The sequence below is a fragment of the Carettochelys insculpta genome, chromosome 2, assembly GCF_033958435.1.
Source record: "Carettochelys insculpta isolate YL-2023 chromosome 2, ASM3395843v1, whole genome shotgun sequence".
Taxonomy (NCBI): domain Eukaryota; kingdom Metazoa; phylum Chordata; order Testudines; family Carettochelyidae; genus Carettochelys; species Carettochelys insculpta.
The window spans coordinates 226912120-226927074 of NC_134138.1; the positions used below are offsets into that span (position 1 = coordinate 226912120).

At 38.8% G+C, this 14955-nt stretch overlaps 1 protein-coding gene across 1 annotated transcript in view; it reads left to right on the forward strand.

Moving 5' to 3' along the window:
- THSD7A (thrombospondin type 1 domain containing 7A) overlaps positions 1-14955 on the forward strand; it is a 489942-nt gene that overhangs the window by 116588 nt on the left and 358399 nt on the right. Inside the window, exon 3 of the mRNA XM_074984678.1 lies at positions 8188-8702. Within this exon, the coding sequence (XP_074840779.1) occupies positions 8543-8702 (160 nt within the window). The 5' untranslated portion in view covers positions 8188-8542. The remainder of the gene's footprint in view (positions 1-8187; positions 8703-14955) is intronic.

Genomic DNA, 14955 nt, shown 5'->3' on the forward strand with positions numbered 1-14955 from the left:
ATGGGGAAGTAAACAATTATGCGTTATTGGTACAGAGTGATCTGAGTCATCTGGTTAAAAGGTCATTATGCAACAGAATGTTATTTTAATGTAGCTATGTGCAAAGTAATATTGCTGGGAACCAGTAACTCAGTTTATGCTTACTGGGTGGGCAAGTCTTGGAAAACAGTGATTCAGAAAAGGGCTTAAGGTTTATTGTAGCTCAGTGGTTCTCATCAGGTGAATGTGTACTAGTAGTACACAAATGTCTTCCACGGTCACATCAAATTAGCTAGATATTTTCCTGTGTGACATTATCTAGTTAAAATGTGGCCATGCAGATCATGTCTGAAATTACTGTTATGTAACTCCAACAAAACTGCCAGGTAGGACACATTGCCCTAAAGGGTTAAGCAATTCTAGGCCAAATAACCCAGAGTCAATGTATAGAGGCAAGTGAATAAAGTATATAAATGGTAAATAAGGCCATTCAATGCTATTTAGGCTAGAACTTTCCAAGTTTCACAATTTACCTGTGAAAACTCATGACCTCATAGATTTGTTAGTCTTTAACTTGATACAGGACTACTTCTTACTTGTGAAGCTACAGACCAACATGGCTACCCCTCTGAAACTTGCATTGTTAGAGAAGTAGATGGTAGGTATTTGCTTAGGTCTTGTGATGTACACAGACATTTCTTGTCTATCCCTGTAACTGTTGATTGAGAGATCAACTTAGTAACATTTAGATGAATCTTGGATGAAATTGTGTCATTATCAGGATGTCTCCTTAAAGTCTGTGATAAATCTGAGTAAGTGGGTTTTGTCAACTAGAGCTCATGACCTAATAAATTTGCTGGTCTCCAAGGTACCATAGGACTGCTTGTGCTTTGTGAAGCACCAGACTTACACAGCTACCCCTCTGAGACTGCTTAATGGATAAATCATCTTTGGTTTAATTACTGGATGTTTAATTATGTGGTTGCATCAAAAGTTGACTTTGTTCTCCCAGGACAAGAGGCTGCTTCAAATATCAAAAGGCCTTTGGGCCTTGATGCCCTGATCCTTTTTGTCTCATATTTGCTTAGATATGTATATCATTGTCTGGAATCACTCTGTGTATGGATTTTGGACTATAACCAGGTACTAAATTCTAAAAACTTTTTGGAACTACAAGATTGCTACCCCTATTATGTATGTGAACCTCAAGAACTGAACTCATTTACGTGTGTGTATATATATACTGATGTTTTAACCAATATGCGCTCTTTTTATTTTATCATAAATCTTAGTTTAGTTATAAGAACTGGCTATAAGAGTGTGTTTGGGATAGGGTCTGAAATATTCATTGACTTGGAGGGTACTATGTTCAGTCCTTTGGGACTGGTAGAACTTTATTTGCTTGGGGTGTCTGGATGGTGGCCTCACACTGGGTACTTGAAAGGAACTGTGTGGTTTAGACTTCTCTTTGACCAATAAAGTAATACAGAAGTTGTCTTCTGCTGGCTTGATAAAAATGCATATTGGAATAATCACCAGCTTTGGGGATTGGCAGTCCCATTTGTTGCAGTGCACCCTAATTGAGTGACTTCAGCTGGCTCCCCTGGGATCCCACATATCAGACCTACTTTTACAAGTGCATTCAAAAGCACTAGCAAAGTCAGTACAAATGAAAATTTCATATGGGTCAGGACTTGTTTCTACAGCTCTATATACTTACGCTAAAATGTAAGCATTATGTTTATATTCCAGCTGATTTATTGTGTAATTATACACTAAAATGAGAAAGTAACCAATTGTTCAGTAATGATGTGCTGTGACATTTTTGTATTTTTATACCTTATTTAATCAGAAGGTAGTTTTTAAGTGAGTTGAATTTTGGAGACGCAAGACAAAAGACAAAACCAGGATCCTGAGAAGGTTATAGTATCCTGAAGAGGTTGAGAGCCACTATTGTAGATAACTGCCTCAATTTTTGCAATGCTGTGGCAAAAGGGCTAGTGCATTGTCTGAATGTATATAAAGAAGGATATTGAGTAGAGGTAGCAAAGTGATTTTGTCTTTGTATATAACATTGGTCAGACTGCTACTAGAATACTGTGTTCACTGCTGGTGTTATGTCAAGCTTTCATGAAGGATGTGGAAATTCTGGAGTGAGTTCAAAGAAGAGAGACAAAACTGATCCAGAGACATTGAAAACAAGTCTGACAATTTGAAGCCTAAGAAGCTGAATGTACCATATAAAAGAGAACACTGAGGGTATGTCTATGCACCAGTGAAACAATACCAGCTGGTCTATGGCTGAGTGTGGCTCATGAGGTTTGAGCTGTGGGACTGTCAAATTGCAGTGCGGACATTCAGGTTTGGGTTGGAACGTGGTGTCTGGGACTCTCCCCTCCTGTAGGGTCCCAGAATATGGGTTCTATCCATAGCCTGAATGTGCTCTGGCTTATTTATACCTGGCCCTGCAGATTTCCAAGACCAGCATCTGAAGAAGTGAGTCTGTGCTCACGAAAGCTCATGCTCAAAACTTTTCTGTTAGTCTATAAGGTGCCACAGGACCCTTCGTTGCTGTTACAGATCCAGACTAACATGGCTACCCGTCCGATACTTGTACCACCTTTTGACAACCCTGCTGAGTCAACTGATATGCAGTGGTGGGTTAACACATGGCCCATTGGGCCCTGTTGATCAAAGTTTAGCGAAACCTTAAGTACTTTAACTCTACTCTTTGCAAGGTGATGGTAGGAAATAAGTCAAAGGGAACACAGCCGATAGTTGACGCAAACAGGCAAACAAAAGTGTTTTTGTTCAAAGCTTTGTTTAGTCTCCAGCACTTACATGTGTCCACAAATGGTTAGCAGAGCATCCCAAATTAAATCCAACAAGCAGATTTACCCAGAGCCTTGTGGAAGGTCTCAAGTGGATAACTATAGACATTCAAGGACTGCGTTATGTGTGCAGGGAACTTAAGAGATATCCATCCAGCTCAGATTTCCGCCTCTTTTCTAAGCATTTTTATAGTATTTCAGTCAAACAAACCAATACAAGAACAACCCTACTTAGCAGAAGCTAAGGTAAGTGTGGAGTTTTCCAGCCTGTGATTTTTCCATCAGTTAACCAAGTGTATTTCACATAGCAATGGTTAACTATTGGCAGACTTTCCATCTTGCAAAACCCCATGCTCTGGAGGGTGCACAGTCAGGTTTAATTTTTGTGGTCACTCACTTCCCTTTCCCTGCTGGTCTGTTAGTTATGCTAAGGCTGCTAAAAGGCACTATTGCTGCTTTCAACAAGAACAATAATTATTCCAGCCATGTGGAATGTTTTAGGCACATTACTGGCTTAACAAATTTTCTCCTTACAGTTCATACCTGCCAAATAGAAGGCCCTGCAAGAGCACCAGATCCTGTGCAGAACAGGGGTGGGAGTCACCAGTGCAGGAACTGCAGCCCTGTTCCTCTTCCTCTTCCTTGCACACAGACTCTGCCTCTGCTCCTCTTCTGCTTCTTAAACCTCCAACTGCTCTCCTCTTCTTTCCACTGAGGCCCTGCCCCTTGGCCAGGCTGAAAGCCAGAGACAGGGCTGATGGAATCACTGGGGCTCCCCACAGTGGCCTGGGATCCATGAGCGGTTCTTACCATAGCCTAGCTCTGGCTCCTAGCTTGTCCCTGGGGCAGGACCTCAGGGGAAGAGAAGAGTGGGGAGTCCCCTGGTCAGAGGGGGCTAAGTCACCTCAGTCCACCACCCCCACACTGAGAAGAAGTGTTATCAAGGGTTGCACTTCAGGACAAGGAAGCTGATCTTCCTAGAGTTCCCCTGTTGCAAAGTTCAGCCCCAGCTGCTGCCTATCCGCACCTCCCCTAAGCTATTTTGCCCAAGTTAAAAAGTGTGTGCACAGGGTCCTCCTACTTTTAAAAGGTGGGGCATGCCCCCCCCCCCAGGACTTCAGCTGGGGTTTCGCTCTGGAGGTGTAGGGGACCCAGATGTTCCTTGTGTTTCTAATTTGCCTCTGTTGATGCAGGCCAGCTGGCAGCATTTAATTGCTGTGTGGACATATCTGGAGGGAGATTTTCATCAATGTGAACAGGCACTTACACTCAGAAAAGATATAAGATAGTGGAGTTCTTTAATCTTGCTGACAAAGGCTTAACAGCCAATGACAGGAAGATAAAGTTAGACAATTTCCACCTTGAAATAAGATACGATTTCTTAGCAGAAAGGCTAGTTAAACACTGGAACAGTTCACCAGGGGTGGTGGTCATCTGGCATTTTCAAGGTGAGATTAAATATCTTCGTAAAAGATTGATTTAATCCAGCTTCCTGGAGAAATTTCACAGCCTGTGTGTGCAGGGGATCAGGCTAGAGGTTCATGGTGGACCCTTTTGGTCTTGGAATCTATTAACCTGCGAGTTAGTCACCCTTGTTGTTCTCATTGTTCATAGGCCAAGAGGAGAATGGGGTTGTTTACATTACCTTGTACATACCCTTAATGCTTGCAACTCTTCATTTAAACCTATGACCATAATCAGCTCTCCTGCTCCAGGGCATTAAACGGGCAGTTGCAGGGGTCAGGAAGGAATTCCTCTCTTTCCCCCAAAGAGAATAACTGGCTAGCTAGATGTTTGAGAGATGTTGGATGTTGTGTGTTTTTGGTTTTGTTTTTCCTTTGCTCTACAGCATCAAGGACAGGCCACAGCTGAAGACGGCATACCAGATGGAGTGTACCAGTGCTGTATGGTGACACTTATCTCAGATGCTTTGTAGATATATCATGCTCACTTGCTTAGGCTCGTGGTGATTGCTAGCTGTGGGGTCAGAAAGGAGTTTTCCCCTAGGTCAGACAAGCAGAAGACTTTTTGTGTGTGTGCCTTCTTCTGCAGCATAGTTTGCTTGTTGGGATCATCTGGGCCTATCTCACCTGGTACAGACTTTTTTGGCATTGGTAGTACCTCAGTGTCTCGTGTTCTCTGCTTCTGGTATACAACCACATAGTCTCCTGCAGACTGAAAAGTTGTAGTGTAAATAAAGTCATTGGTCTCAACATAGGATTGTGTGGGTGAAATGTAGTGGTCTGTGCTATACAGGAGGTGAGACTAGATGATCTAAATGTTCCTTATGGCTCTCATCTCTCTGAAAACCTTATCATGCAATGGTGTATAGGCTGTGGCCACACTAGCCCCGCCTTTCGGAGGGGGCATGGTAATGAGGGATTTTGGCAGAAGTTAATGAGGCGGTCCCATGAAAACGCAGTGCCTCATTAGCATAATGGTGGCCACTTGTGCTTCGAAAGTGTTGCTTTTGAAACACATGCTGCCTGTGTGGCCAGGAGCCTTTTGAAACTCCCCTGATTTCAAAAGGTCCTTCCCATTTGGTTTTGGGAATTATTCGTGGACCCCCATCAAAGCCAATTCTAGCTACCATATACAGTTCATTTAATAAAAAAGGAATGCACAATATAGATTTTCAGAGAGCAATTAATATTATTAGAAGATATTTAATTTAAAATAATTGTCATTTTGCAATTTATTTAAAACTAATTTTCTGTGATTGTTTTTTATGGACCCCATACATTACCCTAGCGGGCCTCTGAGGGTCTGCGGGTGCCAGGTTGGGAACCAAGGCTCTATGGTACTCATAAAGTATTATCAAATAGCTTGAAATCTACCACATTATTGCGTGTGTATAGTTTATACATATATATTAAACAAAATGGAAAAAAGTTGCAATCACATTCAAAAATTAAATGAGTCTGCCATGCTGAAACCATTAGGACTTTCAGTAATGTCTCATAAGTTTTCAGAAGCATGTGACTGTATTGTTAGATACAGAAATGGAAGTAAGACTGCTTTTGTGTATATGTGTGATGTTTACAGCCATGGAATCACACAAGGTATCTATGTGTGTTCCTATTAGAAACAATTCAAGACTTATTTTCCATACTGTGCTAACTGCATGGCTAGTCTGCGTCCTGAGGCTCATGTACAAAATATTTATAGTGGTATTCTTCAAAGATTCATATAAACTAAAGGTAAAATCTTCCATGCTCCATTAGATTTAGTGCCTTTGAAAAGGGTCTCCTTTTGGCCTTGTAGACCTGTAATCCTCACTTCTTTCCTTTTATAAGCTTTTGCTATTAGCTAGTATTTTTAGTTTTAATTTTCAAAGTACTATGCCAACTATTTATCTGCATATATATAATTAAAATAGAACATAAATTATTGCCAAATTCCTTATTGAATATAAGGGCGGTTTCCTCCAAATCTATTCATAATTTTATTTCTAAATAAATTACTTACAAATTTCATTATGCCAAACATATTTATGTCCCCTAAGGTAAATCATAAGATTTCCCTATGCAATAGTCATGAGCTAGAAAGTCAAAGGACTTTCCTCATTTAAAACACCTTTGTATGTTACCAACCCAAGTAGCACAAGTAACATTGTGCCAAGAAAGCTCACCGAATAAACTATTTTGCTAGTCTTTAAAGTGCTACTTGACTGCTTTTTGTTTTGATAGTGTATAGACTAGCACGGTTTACTCTCTGTTACTAAGTAACATTGGTTTATGTGGTTTGCAAATTAACACACAGACGAGAGTGACAAAGAGAAATGACTGAGATTCATGCTTTTTTTTTTTTTTTTTTTTAAACTGTACTTCAGCTGATGATGCAAGTCCTGTATCAGGATGCTATACATTTGTTAGGATCATGGCTTTCTATGTATCCCTTATCAACCTATAATCTCCTGATTGTTGCCTGTTTTTCAACAGCTGAGGAACAGTAATCCACACTTGCTTATCTCTCTTAATCACAGCCTCTCGGTGCTAGGGCTCCCTGAGCCTTTAATTCCCTCTTACAGGCGTAACAGAGTGGAAAGTAAACAAAGACAAATTTGCAACCTCCAACATTGCTAATTTGCTCTGATGTCAGAATATTTAAACAGGCAAGGATTTGGGAATTATTTGATCAAGGCTGCTTTTAATCTAATGCATGTGAAAAGGCTGAGTCTGAGAAGGTTCTGCAAAATGACAGGCATCCCAAGAGAGGCTTTCTGAAGGTTTCCTCTTTCAACAACAGTAGCTTCATCATTTAAAACTCTCTGGTTTCTGTGGTATTAGAATGTATTCATATAGGGTTTTTCTTCTTCTTCTTGGACCTTTTTTGTGTATGACGATCAGTCTGCTGAGAGCATTTCTCTTTTGCTTTTCAGTTTACAGTTGAAAACTAGGCCAACGTGCTTGTTGTTTCAGTTCATTAGGGGATGAATTTTGTTTTAAGAGATCCCAGTTAAAACAAAGAAATGAAAACCTTGTCACTTTCCACACTTCGCTGTATGTCTGTTGTTGTGGTATGGCCTGGAAAATGTAGATCAAAAGTCTTCAGTATAACTTCATATCCCCCCTGTTAAGAAACTCAGAAGTAACTATGTCTTCAGAGTACTCAGAATTAGTTTACATTTTGTGCATGGACACGTGTATGCATATCTCCGGATATGGATGGTGACTAGGTGGAAAAAGTGTGTGTGCATGCATAAATATACATTTATATCACGTGTGTACGATATTTCTTCCACTCTCCCTGTGTAAACATTTATTAACAAAGCAAAAAACAGAGGGCTAGCTATAATTAAAATATAATTCTTTTATTTAGCTTTTCAGATGATAGATTAATAAGAGCTTCATTGCTAACTGGGTTCAGATATGTGGTTTATTAAATTGTCAATTTTTACTTATCAGTTACTATGATTTCTTTTCTCTCTCTTGTGCGCTAAACTCGGATACCACACCTTTTATGTTTTTTCAGTAGGCTGCTTTGTGTTTATTACCTGAAACAGATTTAACAGAAAAAATATGCAGTCAGAAAGTTTTTCGTTGTTTCCTGTGGTGTGTCTTTGTGAGATTTCAGTTTATTACTTGCGTAATCATTTGTAAGTATTTTAATTGTTTGCACAAATATGAAATCATCATCATTTATTAATACTAAGTCTATGCCAGATTTTTTTATTTGAAAGATTAGAAAAACATTGATAATTTTAAGAGCTGTTACTTGTCTGTCAAGTATGCCTGTTAATTTTTCACTAGTAGGTGTCCTTGTGCTATTCTAGACAGAGTTGTGCAGAAGGCAGCATTTTGCAGTTTCTGTATGCAGTGCTATTACAGCATTGGGTTGTTTGTGTTTCACCTCATCTCTCTCTCATTCTCTCCAGCTGGTGTAAATGACTGCTGCTGCCTCCCAGACCAAGATAACCTGCTCAGTCAGCTGGAGCCCCCTGTGGACAGCTGTCTCTCTCAGCTGATGGGAAGACTGCTACTAACCACTGAATGGAAGAGAGTGGAGCAACCACCACAGTAGTAGCTGCAGCAGCAGTAGCAGCAGCATCCGAGGTCTCTATTGTTCCTGGGTGTTAAACAGTTTTTCCTTTTCAGCTGACATGCACAATAGCTGGGAACAGGTTTCCATTCTGCCCTCTCTATGAACAGAGTCTGAAGGGGAGAAAATTACTGAAACAAGGGTTACCCTTTGTGCTGCAGCTTCTGACACTGACACTGCCCGGTGAAGGCATGGGGGTGAGAGAGGGAGGCACAGCTTTATTTGGTGGTCCAGGAGCTTCTGCTATTTTAATGCGGTGTGTTGGAGTTCTTGTGGTGCTTCTGTTTGGAATCTGGGAAGCTAAGGCACAAAGTGAATTTGAAACTTCATCTGTGTATTTGTGGAAGACTGGTAAGTAAGAAAGTGTGTCACATTACTATGTTTTTATTACATTCATTTCCAGTTGTGACTTATTTTATCGATGTTCTCTATTTTCTTACAGTAGAAAATCAATTTTGTACCATTTATTGATGGAGAAATTTCTGGGAAAACAAATTAGGTTATCTTTCAGGGTTCTGTTAAAAGGAATTTGACTTTTTTTTTAAGTGAATCTTTGCACTGTTAGCTTTTTAAATAGCTCTCTATTCTATTTCAATAGAGCAGGTCAGTACAGAATTGCACTTTCATAATGGAAGATGAAAAAATGTTACAGGACAATTCAGCAGTGTGAGCAGGCTGCTAAAAATTTTGATGTTTCACAAAGAAAGATGTAGTTCAGTGTGTGTACTAGTGTATGCATTTATTGACATGTAATGTATTCAGTGTGGTAATTGATGAGGAGTTGGGTTTGTTACATTTAGGTTTATGTAGGACATATGAAAGCTAATGATGGATTAGGTGAAATAATCCAAGTGATGCCAGATCCCATAACCAAAGAGTCATAGGCAAATAGGCTATGTGGATTCAGAATCACACCAGACAGATTATTTCCTCTTCTGGTACTAATGAGGTACGTGTCTGTTTTAAAGATTGCGTAGTGATAACTGTGCTCATTCTCAACTTTTCATTAAAAATCCATAGTTTTTTTCCTAATATGCCACATAAATCTGCAACACTAACAGTGACTAGTTACCACTAGCTAGTGATATATAACATATTTTGGCACTTGAATATTATCTCCTTCCTAGTTTAGTAAACATAAAACTTAAAAATATTTATTGTCTGAAAATGATCAGGATATGAGGCTTTTTGTATAGTGCCAGGAACAAGCCATCCATAAAGTACCATGACTCTTTCAGAAATGCTTTCTTATTAATAAGAAAATATAGTGACTAAAGAAAATAAATACTAATAATTTTAACTGGAAAAAAACAAGTTTGGTGAGACTGGGTCTTTTCCTGGATGAAGAATGCCCCTGGCCTTCTGCCATAGAGACAGATCAATTTACGATTACACAGATATCCTGAATTTTTTAAGAGGCTGCATCTATCCAGCAGCTCAAGGAGAAGATTAAGGGGAAATTCATTTAAACTGGAAGATGAGCTCTCCAATAATACTAAAAGAGAAATTTGAAGGTGGGGATGGGGGAACCTTTGGATACTGAAAGATAGATTATTACTGTGGTTGTTATGGCATCAAACTCATGATTCATTTGTTATTTTAATTGATCCATTGACAAATTCAGAACACTGTCTGCTATCTAATTAAAGTAAAAGGTTTTGTTCTTCCAGGTTTTTTTTTTTTAAATGCACAAAATACCAATCCAAGGGCGCAAAGCAAAGGCTTTGTGTTTTTTTGTTTTTTGTAATACCACACTGATAGTTTCAAAGGATGTTTTTTTACAAAGCAGATCACATTTGCTTAAACTAATTGAAAACAATCTGTGGAATATACTGTCTAGCATTTTATTATCCCTTCACTTAGTATGCCAGTCCTTTCGTTTAATGGCTGGTATTTAAGCAGTTTTTTCAGAAGACCATATAGACTGAGCATAGTAACAGCTGTATTTTAAGAAATTGGTGGTATGATTTTGAAATCACAAAGGCAGTTAATTGCTATTAGATGAGGAATAACTCAGTTTATTTTTGCACACAACACCCATGCTTTACTATTGTTTCACTCAGGCAGCAAAGAGGAAATAATATTTTCTGACATAATTCTTTAAAAGCATATTCAGAATCAGCATTGAAACAAGAACTTTTGTTCCAAACTGTTGTGTGACAAATTGCAATCATATCTCATGAAAAGTTTGTCTTTCTCATCTTTTACCCCACTACAGTCTTACCTTCAAATAAGTTTACTTTGCACACATCCTTGAACAAGACAAAAGGTGTTACATTATGAAAAATAAAGCTAACACTGATAATCTTAAAATAAGAAAACCCTAACGTTGCTAAATCCATGCAATATGGAGCAGGGTTCAGTGCATAAGGCTGTAGCACCAAAAGCCAGTGGACCTGGATTTTATTCCCCATTGGTTTCCTGCTTGATGTTGCTCTCTTTTTGTCTTAGTTTCTCCTTATGTGAAAAACTGAAAAATAGGGAATATGGTACACCCTAAAGTTCTTTGAGAGCTGTAGATGAGAGGCACTCAGCATTTTTTCTTGTTGTCCCAGGGAACTGTTACAGATAATTGACAGACTGGTGAATCCTAGATATATCCATGCAGAAACAGTGTTCAATTGTGGGAATTGTGAGGAACTATTTCATCTGATTCGGACCTTTCTAGCTGATTTAAGAGTAGCTACATCTCTGGAGATGTGAATACCCATACTTCTCTGGCTGAATTTGAGCTGGTTTTATTTTTAAAAGCACTTGGAGGCTCTCAGGAAAACTTTCTTGTGACATGTGAGAGAGGACTTTTGCTCCACATGACTAATATGTACCAATGAGGAAAAATTGGGTCCGTTGTTGGTTGAGTTTGTTCACATGTCCTCTGCGTGTGTTAGGGTTGGGTGGCAGAGCATTGTACCAATATTCAAATATATCCTGGTGTTGACAAACTTACCAGTTTATCTGCATTTCTAAACTTTTTCTCTTTGTACAGGAGATTATTGGGAAACAATGCAATAGCAATGCACACACGGAACATGCTAGAATCCACACTTACTTCATACTTATCAGTTGTTTACTTGAGCTTGGCAAGCACAGCCTGCCTGTTTTTCTCCTAATAAAGAACAAAGACCTATGCTGATTCTGATACATCTATGAGTAAGTTGGGATACCAATGGCCATGCTGCTTTCTGGATACAGTGAGGTAATGTTATTCCTCTGCAGTGATTCTCTTATTCCTTCTTGGAGATGTGCCAGATGGTCGGATGCAGCAGCTGTCTTTCTGTCCTGTGGGAACTCTAGTATGAGGTGCTATAAAGTGGTTTTGTTTTTTTTTTTTGTCAATACCCGTCCTATTAAAACTGTGTTTACCATTTGAGGAGACGATAAAATTAAAAGGCAAAGTGGTGATTTTGGAGAGCTTTCTTTCATCACACCAGGTGGTCTGTGTCTTAGCTTTCCTAGTGCCTGACTTAGATTGGAATGTGGATGAAAACGTGTTTCCTGGAGCGTCTTGTTGTTGGGGGTGTTGACGTCCATTACTGGAGGTGGTTTGTCCGCTGCATCCAAGAAGTTGGCTGTTTTGTGAGCTTCATTACCCTCTTGCACGCCTGATGACTTATTTGGCATCAGTGGCTAAAGAAGTTCTTTATTACTTATTTGTTTGGCCAGTTGAGACTGTCTCTCTCTGATCCAACCCTGAATGGCTTCTAGCTTGATTTATTGGAATGTACGCTACATAGGGATGCCCTTGATGCCCATTCAGAAGATGCAGTTCTTGTAGAACGTGGCAGTCTGCCTGTTAGCTGAGGCAACTTATAGTACTAGTTTTCCATTAGCTACATTGGCTTTTATTCTTTTTTCAAATGTAGTTCAAGGAGTTCATGACCGTAAAACCCAAGTGGAACCTGGTTATCTGAGAGAATGGTTCTTACTCTGTGGACCACCACAAATGAGACCTAGTGGGTGCTCAAGTAAAGAGTTCTTTGGTTTAATTGTCTGTGGGCTGCAATTAGTGCCCTCAGGTGTCCATTTCAACTTGTGTATGAAACGTTACTGGGTTTTACCTTAAAAGGCATGGTAAAACTTTTCATTTATTAGTTTCAGGCTTTTACGTGATAAAGGGTAGATAGGTTGCTGGATGCTTGGTCTTTTGGCTTTGCCATTTTTTATTTAAATAGTATTTTCAAAAAAGGATTCTGTAATAGAACATATCAATTTACTGTAGTTATAGAGATGTGTGGATTCTGGTCTGCCTTTTCTAAAGTTATGGGGTATTCAGATATGGGTTTTTGGTTTGTCCTCTTACAAGATAGGGACAAGATAATATATGTGGAATGAAATCCAAATTGGCACAAAATTTTCAGGGATTTTCTGCTACTGCAGACATGAAGTTGTATCTTTTGGTAACAGTTATTCAAGATTAACAGGTAATATAGACAGACCTAAACACATTGGATAATACAGTGAAAGGTAAAAATTACAGGTAGTAAAGTACATTATAGTACAAAAATATAGTCACCCTGATTCAGGCCTGGTGGTGAGCTCTGAGTGAGTGGAGAGTAGGATCAACGGTGTATTTAGCCATTTAAAGTAGATAGGAAGATGACCGTTTGCTGAAAGATGCAGCTGAAATTGAAAGGTCCAGAAAAAGGCAACAAAGATGTTTAGTGCCCTAGTCTCACTAATGTGAGATAAAGGAGTATACAAACTAAATGAAAAGTAGAAGAACTGATGAGGTCCTTTCTTAAGTTACTCAAAATTAAGAAGGCTACAATGGAAACTAATAAACGTCTCCCTTTTCCTCTGAATACTTCCATGGCTAGTTATTCTGATATTTGTAGCTATGCAGATTGACATTTATGTATGTCTAAATTGTATGTGTCAGAGTGTATGTTGGTTGTCTAGATGTGAAGAAATTTATTTGGCATCCATTAGACAATTGGTTCTGTACATTATGGAAGATGCTTATTTCCCTCTGAAACATGCTAATTGTTGTTGCCACATATTGGACTTTACAAGTACCCATGAACTCCCTGTTATGGCAAATCCAATGCTCTGTTCAGAGGTCAAAATTCATCACCATTATATCTACCTTGTTTTTGAAGATATTCCTGAAAAGTCATCTTACCTGTTAAGTCAGTTTGTATTCGTGTTCCATCTGCAAAAGGTTTTACCCAATTCTGTTTCACAGATGCGTAATTAGCTTTTGTTTTAAAGCCAATTCCTTGGACAAGTTGTGTAGGGCTGTGTTTGCATTTTAAGTGTATTCTCTTTTGCTGTGTTCAGAAACCATGCTTTAAATTCTGCAGGATATGTGCTTTAAATACTGTTTGTAGTTTTCATCCTGGAGGTATTTGGCATGTCAATACAGTATCCAGTTTTTTGTCCTTTGGAAACCATATCATTTCAGGTCATAGAACTCTTTCAGATCATAGATGTTAATTAAGATTGTAACTGACTTCATCAGTGGTAGAACTGAAAGTATGGCACCTGTAACTGTCTCTCTCTGTCTGAACCTATGTCCTAACACGATACTAACAAAACAGAGGTTCTGGAGAAGTCACAAAATTGAGACCCTGATGCTCTGTGTTTCAAAGTCCTAGAATACTTTTTTAAAAGATCTGGGATATTAACCCTTGTTTCTTGGCCAAATTCCAATATAATAAATTAGGTGGTGTTCAGGGTATATAACTGGATATTCTTTACAGTATTGCTGGTACATATGAATAGCCACTTCATTCCACTGCAGAGGAGATTATGATTTGCTGGGTTGTAAGTAATCCTTCAGCATTGGGCTAAATTCCATCCTCAGCAAAATCCAATGTGGGTTTCACAGAGGATTGAATTTACTCAATAGTCTTTAAGTCAGTTTGTAATGCTTCTGAATTAATCTATTTCTCAAGTGTATAGGTCCAGAATAACACATTTTAGTATAAGACTCCATTATCTGTGTGTGCTGTGTAGTGAACCAAATATGAAAACCACTGATTTGCAAATAAAGATCACTACCTAGTAATCACCAATACAGTTCCTTTTGTCTGAAACTGACATGTTAAAAGAATACATTCATTCACACCATACTCCTATACAGATGAGAGAGCATAGGCATTTTCTGTCAACATCAGAATTCTCCTTCAGCTTCCTCTACCTTGAACTTCATTATTTTTTGTTGGTCAGCTGACACGATGAACTGTGGGGAGCTGTCAGTTTCAGGTTAGATGCCTGCCTACCAGTTCCTGGTATAATTACTGAAGAGAAGCACAAAGATCAGCAAGGTTTGATCACATTCTAAAACAGCTTCCTCTGACTGAAGTAGAGACTACACCCTGAATTAGACTGGGATTTTTGGAAGAAAGTAAGTTTTATAACTATAGTCAAGGCACTGTTACTGCTTTTTTTTTTTTCTTTTTTTAAGATATCTGTGAATAAGAATCTCCACTGTTACAAACTAGCGTAGCTCCCTCAAATATAACTAAGCTATACCAATTTACATCATCTGGCCTTCTCTGCAGTAATGTCAGTTGAATTTACTTATAAAACTGCATGTAAATGATCAATGACTGGCCATGCACACTTTCTAAGAGGCATGCAGCAGCTAAGAAATTAATGC